This window comes from Camelus dromedarius, chromosome 31 (assembly GCF_036321535.1).
Source record: "Camelus dromedarius isolate mCamDro1 chromosome 31, mCamDro1.pat, whole genome shotgun sequence".
Lineage (NCBI taxonomy): Eukaryota > Metazoa > Chordata > Mammalia > Artiodactyla > Camelidae > Camelus > Camelus dromedarius.
The window spans coordinates 18050271-18071130 of record NC_087466.1 but is presented as its reverse complement, the minus strand read 5'-3'; the positions used below and the strand labels follow the sequence as shown (position 1 = coordinate 18071130).

At 38.4% G+C, this 20860-nt stretch overlaps 1 protein-coding gene across 3 annotated transcripts in view; it reads left to right on the top strand.

The window, feature by feature from the left end:
• ATP2A2 (ATPase sarcoplasmic/endoplasmic reticulum Ca2+ transporting 2) overlaps positions 1-20860 on the top strand; it is a 53011-nt gene that overhangs the window by 9922 nt on the left and 22229 nt on the right. For all 3 annotated transcript variants that reach the window (XR_004133610.2, XM_064481234.1, XM_031442673.2), the window contains exons 5-6: positions 1840-1978; positions 18979-19059. Coding sequence is in view for 2 of the 3 variants with exons in the window: in XM_064481234.1 (XP_064337304.1) it covers positions 1840-1978; positions 18979-19059 (220 nt within the window). In the remaining variant the exon portion in view is untranslated. The remainder of the gene's footprint in view (positions 1-1839; positions 1979-18978; positions 19060-20860) is intronic.

The following is a 20860-nucleotide window of genomic DNA, read 5'->3' as shown; positions in this document are numbered from 1 at the left end:
CCTGTTTGGGTTTGAGTGGAGGAGGTAAGAGTTGTAAGCTTTTAAACAAAGGAAACCTTAGAAGGTCTTCTAAGTTTTTGTAGTAAGTTAGGTATATTTCTATTTCCCCGAGCTGATCTGTTTTTAATATAACCTATTTGAATCTATGGTCATTTGCTTTCCTTTTCCACCCCCAATACTATAAATACTCCTCTTGCTAGTTTGATTTGGGGGAAGCTTTTTAAATGATTTTAATTGGCATCTTTGTCCTTGGGGTCTGAGATGATTTATCTTAAAGGTTTATGCTTCTAGTTTAAGTGTACCTTTGCTGATTTTTCAGTAGGAATAAAATACAGTGCTCCTGGGAAATTTTCTTAACCTTGATCAGTCCACTTAAACTCTACCTGAAGAGAAGAAAGAAGTAAAAGTGCCACAATTCATAAATTGAGGGGGAGAAAATCCTGAGGAATAAGAAGCTTTAAATTTGACTAACTGAATAGCAGCAATGCTCAGAATTTATTGTTTCTGCAATATCCTTAGTGTTTGAACTTAGCCTGAAGGACCTTTTAGCAGTAACATTAATTCGAGTTACATATTCTAGTATTTCTGTTAATTATAAGGTGATGCAGATTCTTTAAGCAGATCGGATATGGGATTGAAATTATTTTTATCATGAATTTTGCACATTTAGGGTTTTCTATACTTTTTCAGGGGCGTACATAAAAATTGAGACACATGTCATTAGCTTTTAGTTTTGTGTCATTTGAATTCTCTTTGTGAAAAGTCCCTAAACCTGCAAATTATAATTTTTGCCACAAGGTGAAAAATGAGATCACATGATTTTGAGCATAAACTTTATTCAAATAAAGATTAAATTGAAGAGCTTTAAATTGGAGGGCAAAAATATGAGAGAAATGAAAAAATTCTTTACTTCATCTATTGAGTAACCTTACCTGGGCATGTGCTTTGTACATTTGCTCCTTGACTTCTAATTGCTTATTTTCTGAAAGGAGAGAAGACAAATTTGGCAAAGAAGCTTTCCTTCATTCCTTCTTTCCTTCCTCCCTCTCTCCCTCCCTCTTAGGTTTTTTTCAGCATGACTCATTTTGATTGCACATCTTTTATCTTGAACTTAAGAAAGAAAAATTGTGTGTGACTAAGTCTTGCCCTGTTCATATATAATGTGGTAAATATGGTGTGTGACTGGCAGCACTATTACAAGATTCCAGCCATTTATTGGTCTTTACAACTGGAGAGAGAGTTAGAATTTGTGAGAAGAAACTTGATTTTCTTAATTCACCACTCAAAGCATTTGCTTTGTGCCAAAACACACTGTAAGCATTTTGCATATAGCTTGTAAACCCTTATAACCCTTGAGGGTAGGTACTATTTAGTGTCCTGGTTTTGTAGGCAGTAAACCTGTGTGTCATGTAACTTGTCCACAGTCACACAGGTGTCGAGTGGAAAAGCTTGGAATGAGCCTAGGCTGTCCAGTCCCAGACCCATCACCTTTCATGGGAGATGAGGTTGATTTAATAGTATGAGTGTGGCTGAAGGTGTGGTCCATGTCGCAGTGTGCTTAGGGACAGCAGGTTCTAGAACTGTTTTTCTGTCTTGATTTCATGTCCTTACCCCTCTTAGGGAGCTTATTTCTTCATTTTTAATACAAAATCATGAGGGCCTAGTGTTTATACCTTAAGGTGTGAATCATTTACTACAGGTGTCATTAATGTGCATCTCTTGAGGCTTTTATTTTTTTTAAGTTTAGATTGGAACTCTAAAATTTGATTCCTAGGGCTAGAAGTACTTGCAGTGGCAGGCTGTGTTTACTACTTTTAGCTTTTGTTTTCTTTTTTACAGGAAAGAAATGCTGAAAATGCAATCGAAGCCCTTAAGGAGTATGAGCCTGAAATGGGCAAAGTGTATCGACAGGACAGAAAGAGTGTACAGCGGATTAAAGCTAAAGACATAGTTCCTGGTGATATTGTAGAAATTGCTGGTGAGTTGAGTTTGTCATTTTTGTTTTATTTTAGATTGTACATCTGAATGCAGTCCTTTTCTCAAGACTCATAACTGCTTTAAAAGTTACGCTCATACATATCAATTACATTAACAGATTTTTTTGTGCCATCCAGACCAGTCATGTTTTCTGTAAAATTATTTCAAAGTGTTTTGGCTCCTCCCTTCGTGTTGTTGATAAAATGTTGATTCTACATCTTTTATCTTAAACTTAGGAAAGAAAAATTGTGTGTGACTAAGCCTTGACCTGTTCATATCTAATATTATAGTAAATATGGTGTGTGACTGGCAGTGCTATTGTGAGATTCCAGCCGTTTATTGATGTTTACTACTAGAGACAGATTTAGAATTTAGAATTAAAAAAAAAAAAAGGTGTTTTGAATTAGTGTGCTTATTACTTCTAGTGCGTTGTAGAACACTAGTGCTGGGGAGACAGTGAAGTTAGTCTTGATTTGACAATTAGTTGTAGTGAGTAGTTTGTTAATGGCTACATAATTTTTCTTGTTTTGGTTCTTGGCACAAATATTAAGTCATATTTGCAACGGTCAAACTAAGTTGATGGTTAAGGGTAATTTCATGACTTTAAAAGCTCTACTTAAAAATACTTGATGTTGCACTGAGCCAGGGATCTCAGCCTGGGAGCTATCTGTGTTTGGGCTCTTAAGAGTCCATGAATCTGCTGCAAGGCCAGAGCTCTGCACAGTTCTCAAAGGGGTCCATATCCTCATTGCCCTTGATCAATGCCATGTTCTCAGGTAGCCCAGAATACCCCTGGAGCCAGGCAGAACATTCTAATCTTTTTGCTGGGGAATCGTTCCATTGGGTTATTCAAATTACCACACACCCCTGAGCTCAGAATATTTTTCTTTTTGTGAATTGTCTTATAGTAACACTTTTACACTGACTTGGGAAAGTGTGCTTTGTCTTCATTGTTTTACTTATTTTAATGAAAATTCAGAGCTATGTCTCTTGGCCTGTGCTCTACAGTTTTAGCCTCTGAAAGTAAATTACCTGTCATAGGTATTCTTTTATCACTAAATTTTGTTATTTTTTCCCAGAAAAAGAAGTGTTGCCTGTATACCAACATTTTGATTACTTAGGACTGCAAAGTGTGTGTAAATGACCTAACAGCTTACTTAATAGTGTTAACAAAAGTATAACTCAGAATGAAGTGTTTTGATCAGTGGATTTTTTTAAGCTTAATTTTGACATAACTTCAGACTTAAAAGTTGCAAAAATAGTAAGAGTTCCCATATACATAGCCTTTGCCCAGATTCTCCAAATAGTAACATTTTATCACATGGGTATTACCCTCTTTCAGTCTGTATCTTTATATTCACACATTTTTTTCTGAACTATTTGAGAGTAAGTTGTAGGAATGATGCCTCTATTCCTAAACACTTGAATGCTTATTTTATAAAATTGAGAGCATTCTCTAAATATAACTCAAATCAAATCAAAGTAAAAAAAAAAAAAAAACAACTGATGAAATACTGTTATCTGATCTATAGACCTTACTCAGATTTTACCTTTTGTCACAGTGGATTTTACAGCACACACATGAGTTAGGGAATTCTGGTGGTGATGCAGAAAATAAGTCAGACCAAGAGATAGTACGGACCATAGCATTAAGAATAATGAGGGAAAGATTTTGGATTTATAAATAGTGGCTTTTAAGCAGATGTGCACATTAGAATCAGCTGGAAGCACTTTTAAAAGTTTTAACCAGGTCTCAACCCCCAGAATTAACTGAATCTCCCTTGGACATGGAATTACGGCCATGTATAGTTTGAAAAGTGAACCTCAGGTTTAGGTGAAAGCAGCAGGCTTGATGGCTGGATGAGGGGGTGGACGGAAGTAGGATGGAGCATCAGAGACACTGACAGGGTTTCTAGTTTAGGTGACTGGGTGGTGACGGTGCTAGTAACTGAGGAAGGAACCACTGACGAAGTTTGACTTTGCACCGTCTGTGTAGTAGGTGCAGTTGCAGGTCACATAAATATTGCATAAGATTCTGTTTGACTTTGTATGTTTTCCATTTCTCTAGCTTAATCTGGTAATATGCTTTCAGCTTCTCAAATTAAGATATTGTAAGAATTTTTATGCTAGTTAGGCTATTTTGGTGTGTTGAGTTATTTGAAAACAAAGAAATTACCCCCAAAGTGTCTGTCCTTGGCCTGCATCAGCAGATGGCAGTGGTTTATAGCGTCAGAGGAAACTGTAACCTTGATCCTCCAGGCATCATCTTCCCTCTTGAAGAGATAAACTGAGACCTACTGCTCTTCAGTGAGAGTGGTTTTTATTTCTCTCTTCCTCTGAATTCTGGTTCTCTCCAGTCTTTCCCATCTCAGTAAGTCACTCTAACCACCTGGGAGTCATCTTGATTCTTCCTTCTCTCACTCTCTCTCTAAGACCAGTTGATTCTGTCCCCAAAACACACCCAAATTTGTTTACTTCTTTTTCCTCAGTCACCACGCCTGTCCCACCATCACCTCACACTGTCATTGTCATTGTGTCTCAGCAAGGCTCTGGCTTCCTTTGTCTTCCAGTCTTTTCTCTGCACAGCAGCCAGACTTTCCTAGAGGTCACGTTTACTCACCTGCTAAAACCCTTCAGTGGCTTCTCTCTTGCACCAGAAATATAAAATTCTTCTTGGACCTGAGTGACCCTGCATTGTATGGCGCCCGCCTGCTTCTGTGACTTCCTCTTACCCACTCCCTGTGCTCTGGCCGTGTAGGACCCCTTTTTTCAGTTTTCAATACCGCCAAACTTACCTGGCCTTTTTGGTGGTTAAGCAAATGTTACGTACTTTATTAATTTGCCCAGCGCACAGATCTAACAGTGGCAAAGCTTTGGTTATAACCCAGCTGTGCCTGACGTCTCTTGCTCGCTGTGGAGTGCTGTTCCCTGTATGGAGTTTTATACGTTGCTCTTGATAGTTCAGGAAGGACAGATAATGACTGAGCCACAGTGTGTGTGACATGGGAGTGGTATCCCCTTCTGGTTTTGTTCGTTTATGTTGTGGTAAAGTACGCTTAATACAGAGCTTACCATTTTAACCACCTGTAAGTGTACAGTTCTGTGGCTTTAAGTACGTTCACATCGCTGCGCGGCTGTCACCACTACCCGTCTCCAGAACTGTTTCAGCTTTCCAGACTGAAACTTGAGTAATTTCCCTTTACCTCCCTTCCTCTAGGTCCTCGCAACCACTGCCTTCCTTTTAATATTCAAAAAACATATTAAAAGATGAGTTTAAATCCCCCTCTTGAGTGAATGCACTTGCTAGTCCTGTAACTGTCCTGAGCAGTGTGCATGTTTAGACCCACGCCGCTGTCACCCGTTTCTGAATCCTTTGTGAAGAGTCCGTCGTTAGGAGGATACTTAACATTTTTTCCTCCAACTCTGCCCCCACTGCATGCTAATTCCTGAAAGCATATGCAGTGCTCGGACATGAGGCTCTTGTATTCTGCTCTTGGCTCTGTCCATTCTGAGAGATGGAGAACAGAGGTGATACCCAGTTTTAGAGAGATAAGAACTTTTTATTAACTTTTTGTTACTGCTAGGCAGTGAGCACCTTAAGGGCAGAACTGTGTCACACTGACCATTGCAGCTCTGTTGCTGAGCATGTAACAAGCGCTCAGTGAGTAATAAACATGAAATCAGAAGTATAGAGTAGGTTTAGCTAATGTAAACCTGCTTATTGTGCAACTTCTGTGCAAAACAGATAATTTGAAGTCAATAACTTAAGTTTCAGGTGTGTGCCAGGTACAGTGATAAACTAGCTAGTGCTTGGTTTTTAACCATCAGCCACTCTACACACGTGTGCTGTTACAGTTGAAACTGGTTTATCGCTTCTGTCTTCAGCTGCAGGTAATTTGCTAGAGAACATGCGGTATACTTAGCAGATGTATACACAGCATGTGTATCAGTCATGTTTCAATTTGTTGGAGGCCCAGTTCACGGTTTCTTTAGAACAGCTTAATTGAGATAATAGTTCCCATGCCATAACAGTCACTCCTTCGAGGTGTACAATTAAGTGTTTTTTTAGTATATTTGGGGTGGTACAGTCATCAACACTATCTAATTTCAGAACATCTTTATCCCCCGCAGAAGAAACCGTATACCCATTACCAGTCACTTCCCCTGCCCTCCTTTCCACAGTCCCTGGCAACCACAGTTTACTTTGTCTTTGGGAGTTTGTCTGTTCTGGATATTGTATGTAACTGGAATCACGCATGTGAGGGATGGCCTTTTGAGACTGGCTTCTTTCACTTAGTGTATTGTTTTCAGGATTCACTGATGTTGTAGCATGTGTCATATATTTCATTCATGGCTATACTGTTTTCTTAATAGTTTAATAATCCATTATTTAGGTGTGCCATGTTTTGTTTATTCATTCATCGGTTCATGGATATTTGGGTTGTTCGCCCCTTTCGGGCTATCAGGAATGCTGCTGTGAACATTTGAGTACAGTTTTTGCATGAACATACGCTGTCACCCTCTTAGGTTTATACCTAGGCGTGGAACTGCTGGAGCATGTAGTGACTGTGTGTTGAACATTTTGAGGAACTTCCCAGCTGTTTTCCAAAGTGATTGCATCATTTTACATTCCCACCAGCAGTGTGTGCAGGTTCCATTGTCTCCACATCCTCATCAACACTTGTCTTTCTGAATTTAGCCATGAAGTGACATCTCACTGTGATTTTAATTTGCACTTTGCTGATTTCCTAATGATGCTGAGCGTCTTGTCATGTGCTTATTTTCTGTTAGTATGTCATCTTTAGGAGAAATGTCTGTTTAAACCCATTGTCCATTTTAATCGGTTTGTCTTTAATGTTGAGTTGTAAGAATTCTTTACATATCCTGATTATCAGATAGGGTTTGCCAAAATTTTTTCCCATTCTGTAGGTTTCTTTTTTACTAGCTGTCCTTTGTAGCATAAAATTTTTAATTTTTGATAAAGTCCCATTGGTAGATTTTTTCCCTTTCATTGCTTGTGCTTTTGGTGTCACATCTAAGAAACTGTTGGGTAATCTAAAGTCACCACACTTTAGTCTGTGGTGTGAAATAGGGTCCAGCTTCATTCTTTTGCATTTGTGTATCCAGTGGTATCAGCACCGCTCGTTGAAAAGACCTTTGTTTGAATTGTCCAGGCACTTGGACAAAAATCAGTCGAGTACATTTTCCACTACAAATTGACTATCATTCCATTGATCTGTATGTCTGTCTTTATGCCAGTACCGCACTGCCTTGATTACTGTAGCTTTGTAGTAAGTCTTGAAATTATTGAGTGAGTCCTCTGGCTTTGGTTTTTTGTCTCCTGGATTATTTTGGGTATTCTGAGTCCCTTGCATTTCCATGTAAATTTTAAGATTAATTTGTTAATTTCTGCCAAAAAAAAAAAAAGCCTGTTTGGATTTTGATAAGAATTATGTTGACTCTATAGAGAATATAACCTTCATAGCAATATTAAATCTTCTGATCCATGGCCATGGGGTGCCTTTCCATTTATTCAGGTGTCTCATTTCTTTCTAAAACTGTTGTTTTCAGTGTACAGGTCTTGTGCTACTTTTCTTAAGTTTATTCCTAAATATTTTGTTGTTTTTGGGGGTTTTGTGGGGACGGGGCTATTTGTAATTGGAATTGTTTTCTTAATTTTATTTTCAGATTGTTCCTTGCTAGTATGTAAAAATACAGTTGATTTTTGTGTATTGATCTTGTCCCTGGCAATCTTACTGAACTCTTCTAATTTTTCAGAGGTTTCTTAAGATTTTCTCTACATAAGACCATGTCATCTAAAAACAAATATTTTTATATCTTTCCATCCTGGGTGCCTTTTATTTTTTACTCTCCAATAGAATGTTGAAAAGAAATGGCAAGGTGGGGAGGGTAGAGCTCAGTAGGTAGAGCTCATGCTTAGCATGCACGAGGCCCTGGGTTCAGTCCCCAGTACCTCCATTAAATAAGTAAGTAAATAAATAATCCTAATCTCCCCCCCCCAATTTTTTTTTTAATTAAAAAAAAGGAAAAGAAATGGCAAACATAGACATCCTCGTCTTGTTACTGGTCCTGGGGGGAAACGCTCTTTGACCATGAAGTGTGATGTTAGCTGTGGGTTTTATAGATGCCCTCTTCATGTCAAGGAGGCCTGGTCACAGTTTCGGGTTTTCCATACGCTCTTGTTTGGTCTGTTCTGGTGACTTCCCGTGGTGGTTGTATGTTTATATCCAAATTAGATGCGGTAGTTTGCTAAATTCATAGGACCGATGGGTCCTTGAACTGGGCCAGATGTAATCCTAAAACTTCTAAAGTGAATTATATGAAACGTTTTGAAAAAACATATGTAACTCCTTGACCTGGGCCAGATAAATAGGTATTTATTTTATTAAGACTTTGAAGACTATGCATGTTGAAGCTTTTTAACTTCTACTTTTATTAGGATTAGTAATCTAATTGACTGCAATTTGGCATTTAACCAGTAATTTAGTTCTGTGAAACTGTAAAATGAACTTCAGTTCTCAATGTGGACCTACATTAAGTTATCAAATTGAGTAAGAGGTTCTTTCTGATGAATTGAAAGACGGGAGAATATTGTGAATTATTTTGAAGAAGAAGGAAGTATGGAGGTGTTATTTTGATACTTGAGGAAAGAGACATTTTTGTAGTCACTGTTTGGGTGGATTAAGGATCATCTAGCTTCAGATGATGAAACTTCGTTTGGCTAGCTTCTGGAAGGCATCTGTTAGGATGGTTCTGCTGAACTTTCTGAAGACCAGACCGAGTGGCTTTTTAAGGGGGAGATGCAATCAGGAGTTAAGGGAATTAAATTTTAGATGTTGCCATACCATACTGGCTAATAACCTTTCCCCAAGAAGACACTGTATAAGCACGTGTGGCAAATTCTTACGTATAACTTATAATTATCTAGAATACAGGAGCCAAATAAAATTGATTTGGCAAGTAAAAGTATGGCGACAGTTAACCATATGTTCATCTTCTGAGGCCACAGTAAGATAAATTTTGTATTATCTTAATGCCAGGAAACTATTTCTCTGAATAGATGGAAACCAAAAGTACTAAAATCAGGTGTAAGATTTTGAGAAATGAACATCAGTGTTTGTGTGTTCTGTATTTTCTGCTAATATTATCGAGGTGAATCAAGGTATGATAGTCATAAAAGTCTTACCTTCAGAATTTGGGGCGTTTCAGTATAGGTACTGGAGGCGTGTTATTGACTTCTCAAGACCACTGTTTTCAGAATTGTTTGAAACAAAGCTGATGTATCTTGGTAACCCAGAGTTGACGAATAGCACAGGGACGTGAATATCCTCAGATGACTTCTGTCCTGTAGTGTACTCTGGAGCAAATCATATTTTAAGATTATGTAAGTGTTAGAAATGACATAATCTTAACATAAAACTGCATTTGCTTTATTTAGTGTCTAGAGAAATTGGTTTTATATTTCCTAAAATGAAGACTAAATGTTCAGCAGTAGTGCCAGCAGTTTCACGGTTTATTCAATAAAAAGAATAGTTCTTAAGCTTGGTAACTGTTTAAGGGAAGAAAAGTCACTTTTGAAAGTCAACTTGGAGTAATGAGATTTAGTAACATGTATGATGTGGCGTTCCAAGCCGTTGGGGAAAAGGAAAGACAGAGATAAAGCAGCGGAATGACTGACCCATGTACAAATCTGTCACTGTGCTAATTCCATATGACACTGTAGGTGAGCTTAACCTCTGCAGGTTTGGGTGATTGGAGTAGGCTCTTCTAAGGAGCTTTCTGGTTCCAAAAGATGCGAGATTCAGATCATGTGGCTGTATCATTTGTTTACCTGGGCCAGGAGTCCACATGGACGTTTTTGCTTTTAGGAAAAAAAAAAAGGATTGGAGCAGCCTGACTGAACAGTCAGCAAACACTTAATCCATATCTGTTGAACCTCCAAACACAAATATCAGAAAAGTCTGTGCTGTAGATAGAGCAGAAGGGTTGGCTGACTCTTTTTGTACAGAGCCACCCAGTAAACATTTGGGGTTTTGTTGGCCCAAACAGTCTCTGTAGGGGGAAAAAATGTTTTTTAAACAAGCCTTTAAAAATGTAAAAATCATTCTTGGCTTGAGGGCTATTTTTAAAACAAACAAAAACAGGCCTTCAGATTTGGCCAGCTGCTTAGAGCTGTTTAACTTCATGTGGAGGGGGATTTTGTTAAGGTATAGATTTGAGTCTCTGGGTCTGGAGAGAGGCCTGATTATTCTGCATTTCTGCCAAGCTTCCAAATGAACCTTACCAAAGCTCTGCAGCAGTAGTTCTTAATCATTTCTAGGTCACAGTTCCTTTAAGAATTAATAAAAACTGTGGACTCTTCCCCCAAAGACACACATTCAAAATTTTGTGTGCAATTTTTGAGGGGTTCTTTTGCCCTCCTTCCTAGAAATCCACCCCAAGATTCTAGCTATTTGATTTTTACAAGTGAAGTTACAAGCGTGCCTGCTTTTATTGTGCTTCACAGATACTATATTTTTTCACAAATAGGAGGTTTGTGGTGTTGAGCAAGTCTATTGATGACATTTTTCCAACAGCATTTGCTCACTTTATGTCTCTGTCAAATTTTGGTAATTCTTGAAATACTTCAGACTTTTTCATTTTATTTGTTATGATGATCTGTGATCTTTGATGTTACTATTACAAAAATATTGACTCACTGAGGGCTCAGGTGATTAGCATTTTTTAGCAATAAAGTCTTTATAAAGTACGTACTTTTTTTTAGACAATGCTGTTGCAGACTTTATGGACTACAGCATAGTGTAAACATATCTTTCATGTGACTTGCTTTATTGCAATATTTGCTTCTGTGGTTGTCTGGAACTGAACCCACAGTCTCTCCGGGGTATGGCTGTACACCATATGACCCAGCAATTCCACTTCTGGGTATATATTCAAAGGAAGTAAAATCACTCTCCTGAAGAGATATCTGCACCCCTGTGTTCTCTGCAGCATTATTTACAATAGACAAGACACGGTAACAACCTAAGTACCCATCAGTGGATGAATGGATAAAGAAAATGTGGTATGTGTACACTAGAATATTATTCAGATAAAAATGAAGGAAATCCTGCCGTTGGCAACAATACGGATGGACCTTGAGTGAAACAAGTCAGAGAAAGGTGAATACTGTGTAATCTTACTTCGAAAATATTTGAAAAGGTAAACGCAGAGAAACAGCTGTCACACTGGTGGTTGCCGAAGGCAGGGGGTTGGGAAATTGGGTGCAAGTGTTCAGAAGGCACAGAGCCCAGTTACAAGACGGAGGTGTTCTGGGGACGCAGTGTGACGCACAGCATGATAACTGTAGGTAACAAAACGTATTACGTATTTGAAAGTTGCTAAGAGTAGATCTTAAGTTCTCATCATAAGGGAAAAGTCGTAACACTGTTAGGGGGTGGATATTAACTGATTGGGGTGATTTCACAGTGTATGTACGTATCAAATCATGTTGTACGCCTTAAACTTATACAGTGTTACAGGTTGGTTTTTATCTCAGTAAAATGGGGAAAATGAATTACAGTTTAACAGCGATGGTGTTGTTGGAACATTGTTAGAGTAAACAGTTTTCACTTGTTCCTGAAATGATAACCTTGGCTCAGAGAAGTGGAAGCAAAGACGTTTGACCAAATAGGGTGGTGAGCAGGTGTGTTGTCTTCTTCCTTCTACCCCGAATGGAGTTGTTTCACAGTGAGAAGAAAGGGGGAGCAGGGCTAGTTAGAGACGCATACCTGAACCTGCTGTATCCAGGTAACAGTGGAAGTCATTGTGTTAGTTGTTCGTGTAAGTTACATCTTTGTTTCGTGGAGATGTAAGTTCTTAATCTTAAGAACTTGTATATAAGCAGAATAGCAAATTGTGGAAAACAGAAGTCAGTGTGGATATATCAGAAGCAGAGAGTTTTGAGACCTAGGGCCCTTCATTTAGTACTGTCAGAGTAGCTAGGACATTAAGAGCCATGGGAAATAAGGACCTTGGGAAGGTCTCCCCAACCATCAGATCACGATGGACCTGTTGATCTTGAAGCCTGACCTGAATTTCATGGGGCTGGCATTTCCTGATTTCCTGTAATCGCCTCCCCCCCACCCCCGTGGCTCAGCGGTAGTCACGGTACCTGTAAAGTGCCAACCTTTCCATCCTTACCACTGTGATTAAGATTTTGGGAAAATGAGAGGAAACCACGTGGTATAGGGAGCATATTTCTTAAACGTGACACAAAACCACCAAGATCACCAGATTTGACTATGTAAAGACGTACCTTTTATTTTGAAGATAGAATAATTTTGAAACACTAAGTGCTTGGTGTTAAGCTCTGAGAAAAGCACCAGGTTGAGAGCGGGGTGGCAAGGGCGTGCGTTTGTAGGAAAGGTGTTTCTCTAAGTCTTCCCTCCAAAAGCAATAGTGCACAGGGTGTTCACCATGTCATCACATCGTAATAGGAAAATTAGAGACACCTCACTGGCCGTGAAAGTGGTGCCTAGTCAGTCCATCCGTAACCTGTGGCCTTGAGCAGCTTAGCCTCTGCCTCGGTTCCTCGTCTGTAAACAGGGAATGAAAATAATCATACCTTCCCTAGAATTGTGATGATGAAGGGTTAGTAACCCATAAAGCTGTTACGGTGGCACTTGGTGTAGAGTGAGTGTTCTCCAGAGCTTAGCTTTGGAGATGATTACTTTAGCTCTAGATATTACTGTGCGGCTATTAAGAAAGAATGAGACAGGCATACTAATGGAAAAGGTTTGTGATTTTTATTTGAGTGAAGTTTTAGTAAGTGTTATCCTTAGAGAAAGGTGTAGATGGTAAGTAATGTTAACAGCTGGATGTCTGGATGAGGGGAGGCAGGAATGGGTTTTCTTTTACCTTTTATTTTTTAAACTTTTTTGGGGGGTTAATTAGGTTTTTAGTTATTTATCTCTAATGGAGGTACCAGGGATTGAACCCAGGACTTGTGCATGCTGGGCACGTGCTCTACCACTGAGCTATACCCTCCTCCTCTTCTACCTTTTAAGAGCCCGCCTTCTGTAATAAAGAGGAGTAATCCCAGATGCTGTATACTGCACCCGTGCTCAGTGATGTCTGCCTCTGCAGCGTCTCAAGCGCCGTGGTCTTCCACTCTGGTAACCGGAAGTCTGCCTGCCTAGGAACAGCCATGCCATTTTTATTGGCAGTTATATGTTACGACAGTTTTATTATAAAATATTATAAGGAGCTAAAATAAACTTGTCTGTTTTGTACATTAGCTTTTCACTTTGGAGGCACATAGAAGTCTGGTTCCTCTTCCTATGATGGCCCCCTAGGTAGGTAGAGAGAAACTCATTCCCCTTCTAGAGCTAGAGGGGACCTGAGCTCTGAGCATGTGGGACTTGTCCAAAAGCGTGTGGCAGTTCATAGTAGAACTAGGAGTCCCGGGTGTTCACAGAGCGGTGTGTATCTACAGTTTTTATTTCCGAGTTGGTCTTAGTTCTTTCAGTTGTTCATGTAATTATTTTTAAACCCTTTACCATCTTGATGACTTTCTTTGCTGCCCAGACTTGAATGCAGTTAATGTAAACAGAGTCTGACCTCTATTCTAGATCTCTTTCCTCCACTCTGAAGCGTAGGGACACCTTGGCAGTCTTAGTTGCCCTACCAGCTACCCCCCGAGTCTTTCTCACACATTCTCTTTCCCTACTACATCTCTAATCCTTTCCTAGCATACATGTTTCTTGTTTTCAGTCCAAATGTAGAATTTGAGCAGCAGTCACTTAAGTCTCATTCAGCTCAATCATGTCTAAGATCTCCTTGGATCCTTGTTTTTTTCATTGTTCCTATCTTTGTGACATTCTTCGGCTTGGTAATTATGTTTCTGGTGCTTGTTTATTAAAAAAAATAATGTGTGCAGGAACTTCATTCGTTAACAAATATTTTATTTGGCACCCACTGTGTGCCAGCACAAGACTTGGCCTGGGAAGTCAGTGGTGACCAAGTACTGCCTTCGTGGAGCTTGAGTGTCTAGAGGGGAAGACACATCAAACTTGTGCAAGTGGACGAGGTCCTACTGTACAGTGCAGCGCAGCAGCGTTGTAAATCGGCTGTACTTCGATTTAAAAGAAAACAAAACAAAATATCTAGTGTGCTGAGTGTTGGAAGAGAAAGGACAGCTCTCTGTGGGCACATTGTAAGGGGTACCAGCCTAATCTTGGAAGTTCAAGGAAAGCTGTGCTGCTTGTGTTAGAGGCTGTGTGAAGACTCAGAACTTTGAGGAACTGAAGACCATTGTGTCTGAAGCTTAGTGGGTGAGGAGAGTAGTAAAAAGCAGCAGTTGGGTCATGGAGGGTGTTATAAACCATGGTTAAGGTACTAAACTTTATCTGAAGTCTAATAGGAAGAAGCTCTTAAAAGGTTTTAAAAAAGAAAATGATATATTTGCATTTTTAAAAGATGAGTCTTATCGTAGATAATACATACTCCCCCAAAAACAAACTGGGAACAAATACAGTATATACTGTGGCAATTCGTAATGTTCCTTCCTTGCTCACTCTGAGGCCTGGAAGTGGCTTTAAGTAGGCAAGTAGGGCTTCTCAAGTGAAGTATTTCATTCATTTTTCCTGACTACAAAATTATGACTCAAGTTGGAAACAGTGAAAATGTTTGAGTCACAGTTAAGTCTTTAAGTAATTTAGGTTAATTAATTCTATTATGGCTTGCTTTTCCTCAGAGCCATTTAAGCTCAGAAACAATAATGGTATTTAGGAGGTAATTTTATGATCTTATATATAGTTTTCTCTTAAAGATTTGAATAGCTGGTAGAATTTGCCATAATAAATTTTTTTCCTTACAAGTAACCAATTCAAAAAGCTTTTTCTGAGTAATGCTGATTTTTACCAACAGTATTTTTGCCATAATAATGTAAACAATCTTAAAGTATTGTGGCTTTATAAACACTTCTTAGGTTTTAAGGTAAAGAAGACTTGTGTTCGCTCAGTTCTCAAATGTGGCCAAGTAATAATTTCCTTTAAGTGACTTACTTGCATTCTTGGTTACCTAGCATAAAGCATACATTGAGGAATTTGTTCAGAGTGGAAATCTGTATTGTGATAGCAGGTTTTAAAGAGCTACAGACTTAAGGAGCCAAGAGCTGAATTTGAAATGTGTCAGATGTTAAACAAATAGAAGGTAGTTTATAGCAGAGTTTATTCTTTTATTACACTGCTTGAACCCAAGAGACAAAAAAAATTTTGGAGGAAAAACTTGCAGAGCATCCCGTTGGCAAGAGTAAGAATTTTCCACTACCACTTACCCTGAGGGCATTGACATGCCCCATCAGGGAAATATCACTGGGTGTGATCATCCGCACAGGCTGCCTTCTCCTCAAGCACAGAACTCTGGAATTCACGGAAGCCTGCAGACAAAGGAAAATTGTGCTGGTTGAAAAGTATTCATCGACTCTTTGCTTTCGTGGATCTTTCACGTCCTTAGAGAACCTGCTTCCTAATAGATTTAACCCAAAAGTGACACTTAGAAAATTCATGAGCCGGAGTCACACAGTAAGGCAAAGGAGTTCCTTCGGTAACTGAGGTTCCTTAGGCCAGGCTCCGTTTGCTTCCTGGCTTAGTTTCCTGTCTGAGACAAGGACGTAAGCTGTGTTGGTCAAGGTGATGTGAGGAACGGTCCTTCTAGCTAAGAACAGTGGAATTTGACAGGTTTTAAAAACCAGTTTGAATTTCTGTTATTTAGTATCTTTCCAAAGAGATCAGTTTATAATGGAGACAAATTAAATGTAGAATTTCAAGGTAGTACACGTCCCAGGTGTTGGGGACTTGGGGTCTTCTTGGCCTGGAGCCGTGGCATGCTTGGCACGTGAGAAACAGCACCTAGTAAAGGCTTTTCATGGGATCTGTGACACCAGTTATTAAGCGTGCTTGTTTCCTGGTATTAATTTTCTTCTTTATTTGGAGAACTTTAAAATACGGATTACTGGACCCCAACCCGAATGCAGTGAACCAGACTCTTATTTAAAGAGCAGGTTCTGAGATTCTGTAAAAGGCCCCCAAGTCATCTTTTAATTCCTAAATATTTAATTGCCTTCCAGTTAGAATGGCTGTAGGATGGAAATAAAGTTGAGAAGAGTTTGACATCAGTTTGTAAGGACTTCCCAGTCACTTGTTCCCCTAGCATTTCCTGTTTGACTCATTACTGAATATTTGGCAGATAATTAAATGTATGTCAGTACGACTTTAGTACAGCAGAGAGACAGCCTTCATATATTTAAAATAGACTTTTTGGAGAAAAATAGTTGGTTTCTTTGTAATGTCAGTATAAGGATAATTTTAAATGCTTCATATAAAGTATTGATCCCACTTTAAACCACTAGTTTTAATGTTGACTGTTACCCAGGAAAGAAACTTAACCTTGGTGTTTATTGCTTCAAAAACACATTTTTCATTCATTTCAAATCCTCTGACCTTCCAGTGAAACACAGCAAAATAAATGCGAAGATACTGCTTTTGGGTCCTCTTGTGGTTGATCCTCAATTTGAATATTAGATTTGCTGGCCTTAGTTAACTGTGGCTGGGTGTAAGAGAGTATGACCTAGGACTTACGTATGAAATTGTTGGAAAAGAAGAGGTTCTTCTTGCAGTATAACATGGAATGTCCTGCTTTTAGATTGCTGTCGTATGTTCAGTTGTTACAGTGCAGGCATGCTTACAGGTCGTGGGGACCTACGCGCCTTGTTACAAGTCTTCTGCTCTGGTAGAGTCATGACATAAATGGCCTCAGACAGCAAAGGAACGTTTTCAAATAAGTTTTCCATTTAGGGTGATACAGTAATCATTGAACTTGTATTCTTTTCATTTCAGGGTCATGCAGGATCAGATTAATTATGACAACCAGAAGTAATGTAGTAAAAGTTTTAAAATTGATCTTTAAAGTTTCATCTTGTTAGGATAGTTTAGCTGTTGAAGGTCACTGAAGTTAAGAATATCATTACTTTCTTGTCATTATGAGCAGAATTACATTAAAATGAAAGAGTCATTTGTTCAGTCTGAATATTGCTGTTTATTGCATAAGCATTTCCAGCAGGAATTTCACCTTAATGTGTCTCTGCAGTCAGATGCACGGATGATCTTTGCCTCTTGAGGTTATATTGACAGTCTCTTTCTGTTCCGCCTTGTGACCATATTTCCTACTTAGGTTATAGGGTTGTTTAATGAAGTAGAGCTCAAAAAAAACACATCATACTCCCTGAATTTAAAAGTTCTGAAACAGAAAAATCAGAACTAAATTGAAGGTTTAACAAATGAAAGAAATCTGCTACTTGGACAGATGGCTGTTTTGCCAGCCTGTGTGTAACCGGTGATGGAGTTGCAGTTCATTATATAGGATAAATCTGGAAAATTAAGATTTGACTTAAAAATATATGCAGTTCTAGGAGAGACCATGCTTATTTGTTACAACTTTTAGCTGTCCTTGCGTAAGACTTCCAGACCGCCTTAGTACCTTTCAGAAAGTCAGGGGAAGCTGTACACTTATTTTTACTGTCCAGTTGCTTTGGTACTGACCCGTCCTCCTTTAATACTTGAGCACCTGTAGTCTGTGGGCCTTGTTCTGACTTTATCTGCTCCTCAGTCTGCGTTGTAGCATTTACTTGAAACACATCAAAGAAAGGAGCTAAGACATGGGCCCTTTAAGAGCTATTAAAGGAACTCTGGCCCAGAAGGAAGACTCAGTTGACTTAAAGATCTAGAGGTTATGCAAGAGGTTTATATCTGATAATTCAAATATCAAAAGGTGCCAAAGGGTACAAGGTAAAAAGTCTCCCCCCACTAATGCCAGTGGGAGGGTGTCACCTGAACAGTGGTTGTGAACCAGTGTTCACGGTGCGCCTTCCCAGAGGTGTTTCCTCATACCAGGGCAGCTCTGTGTACGCAGTGCTTCACGCTTGCTTTTCCCCCACTTAATGTACAGTGTATCTTAGAGGAAACGTTCACTTTAGTATGAACAGAGTTGTCTCTTCAGTCTGCTGCTGATAAACTGATCAGTACTATGTGTATCTTTAGAAAACATTTCTTGTAGTGGAATTTATGGGGTAAAGAGATTTTGCTTTGCAATTTGGAGATATATATATATATATGTGTGTGTGTGTATATATATATATATATTGAAGATTGTCTTCTAGAGATTATATAAGTTTTATAAGTTTCTTTGTACTCAGCAGCATATATAGAGTGGTCACTGAGTCTGGAAATGTAGTTGAAATAAGAATACCAAATGGACTATTAATGTTACATGGTATGTATAGCGACATTATGTTCAGTTTTGTCCTGGTTAGCAGTGCACTAGAACAGAATTTTCATTAATATCTGCTCAGGGACTTGCCTCTAAGTGATTTGTGCCTCTGGTTTTGTTTTGTTTTTTGCTTATTAAAACTGAAGTTTTCAGATCTTGTAGTCATCTTGCATGAAAAGCCCTGTTTGTATAGATCCTTTCAACTCAGTGCATTTTTTCAACCTTTTATCAATTTGATAGTTTTGAAAAGTGGTATCTCCATGTAGTTTTCTCTGGCCTTTCTCTTGTGAGTGAGATTAACTGAGTACCATTTTAGAGGCGTTTGTTTCCTATTCAAGATAATTTAGCTTTCCCAGTGGAATGAACCACGGCTCGTACAGTTCAGTCCCCCCTCACCAGGCCACGTGTGTGTAAATAACGTGTACTTAGAGTTGTTTGCCCAGGCATTGTTCTCTTCCTGTGTAATTCAAACCTTGTATCTCTCTAGTGAAAGAGTTTCTATGACCCTGAGGACAAGTTGATTATCTTGCTTATTGTAGCAGATTTTTATATATTTGTGCTATATGCAGGCTATTTATTTTCTTTCAAAAAACTGATTTTGAAATAAGTTTATTGTTACGTAACATGATTGTAAAAGTTCTTATCTTAGCTGCCTTTTTTCTCCCCAATTAGTTGGTGACAAAGTTCCTGCTGATATAAGATTAACTTCCATCAAATCTACTACCCTAAGAGTCGACCAGTCAATTCTTACAGGTAAATATTACATGTTGGCAGGTTGTTGAATTTCTGAAGGCTCTCTCAGGTCCCATGCTAATAATTAAGTCAACTCTTGCCCCACTGTCCCTTTATGGTATCCCATCTTAATCCTCTGTAAGATACTTATTTCTTAATGCCTTATCAGTTAGGCTTTTGGCCAATATGTGGAGTAAAGGAATGATTTAAATTTTGTTTTAATTGGCTCTCATCTCATAAGGCCAGTGTTTTAATTTTATTAAAAATTAGTTTTGATTTTTAAAGGCACATCATTTTTAAATTACTTTTTTTTTTAAAGGTTACAAATTCCTTCATTAACAGAGGTAATAATATTAAAGTTGTGTTGTTGTCTCTGTTTTGTAGAAAGTGAATTAATTGCTTAATGTTCTTTTTCCCAAGTAGGAAAAATAGGCTCCAGAAATGCTAATCACACATCTAACATACTTTGCAATAATCAAATGTACAATTTTAACAAAAGTTAGCACCCTCTAAAAATCGTGAGTGTTGACTCCCTAAAGTTTGCACATTTAGATTTGGCACTGTTTGGAACATTTTCCCATTTTTTTTTTTGTTTGATAAAAAGGCACAGTCTAGGGTGGAGGGTTCATATTAACTGGAAGTAAGGTGGTCAGAAGATTAACTTAAACACAATGCCAGCCTGAATTAAATAGAAAGTAAATATAAAATTCAGAGATTATCAAGATTTATCTAATCAGTTTTGAAAAGCAGCTAATGTCATAGAGGCAGGGCTTGTGCATACCTGGGCTCTGTATTTTTTATTGTTTCTTTGTGAATAGCTTATCTACTAAAACTCCCATTAGCAGCGATAGCCTGGAAGCTGATTAAGCCATACGACGACAGGGAATTGACTGGTTGTATACGTGAAATTCTCGTATTGTGTCCACAGAAAAAAACTGCCATTTTAAAACCTTCCATAGTTTCTTGAGTGTCATTTTTGTTTAAAAATCATGGTGTAGTTTTAGGCTAGATTGAAGAAGCCGATTTTTTTTTTAAATCAAATATTTAGTGTGAAATTTGCAGCCTGAAATTGAAAACTGGGGCCATGTTTCATATCACATCATTCAACCTGACCCTGGTTGCATACAGTTAACCCTTGAACAACCTGGGTTTGAATGAGTCCACTTAAGTGCAGATTTTTCTCAATAGTAAATACACAGTACTACACTAGACCAGTTGGTTGAATCCACAGATGCAGAACCACAGATACAGAGGAATTGCGTATACAGAGGGCCAACTATTAAGTTTTATGCAGATTTTTGTGTAGAGGGTTGGAACCCCTAACCCCTGCATTATTTAGGAATCAGCTGCATTTCATAAATGATGTAAAGTTGAAACCAAATGTCAGTAAGACATTGTGAAAGTTCCAAGAAGCAGTCCTTTATACCATGTGATCTTTTTAGTGCAAATGCTGATTGCTGTCTCTTTCAGTTTTGTTTTATTGCAATAGAACAGTCAGATTAGTACATGCAGATATTCCTAGAAAAGTGTTTTCATTTCTCATCTTTGGCGTGATTGAACAAACACAGTCTTTCCAGTGGATGATCCTCATTATTCATATCATGTGTCTACAGTTTGTTCAGTTTATTAAAAGTAAATATACTTTCACCTCTTTTTTTAAGTATTGGAGTGTTTGTATATATAAATATACAACAAATCTGTGTTTACAGTAGTAGAGTATAAGATGATACCTGATAAGGAACTGAATTTGAATAGTTAAGAAAATAAAGATAATTGTCTGGGATTTCACTTCAAAATTAAGTTCCTTTTATTTAGAATCCCA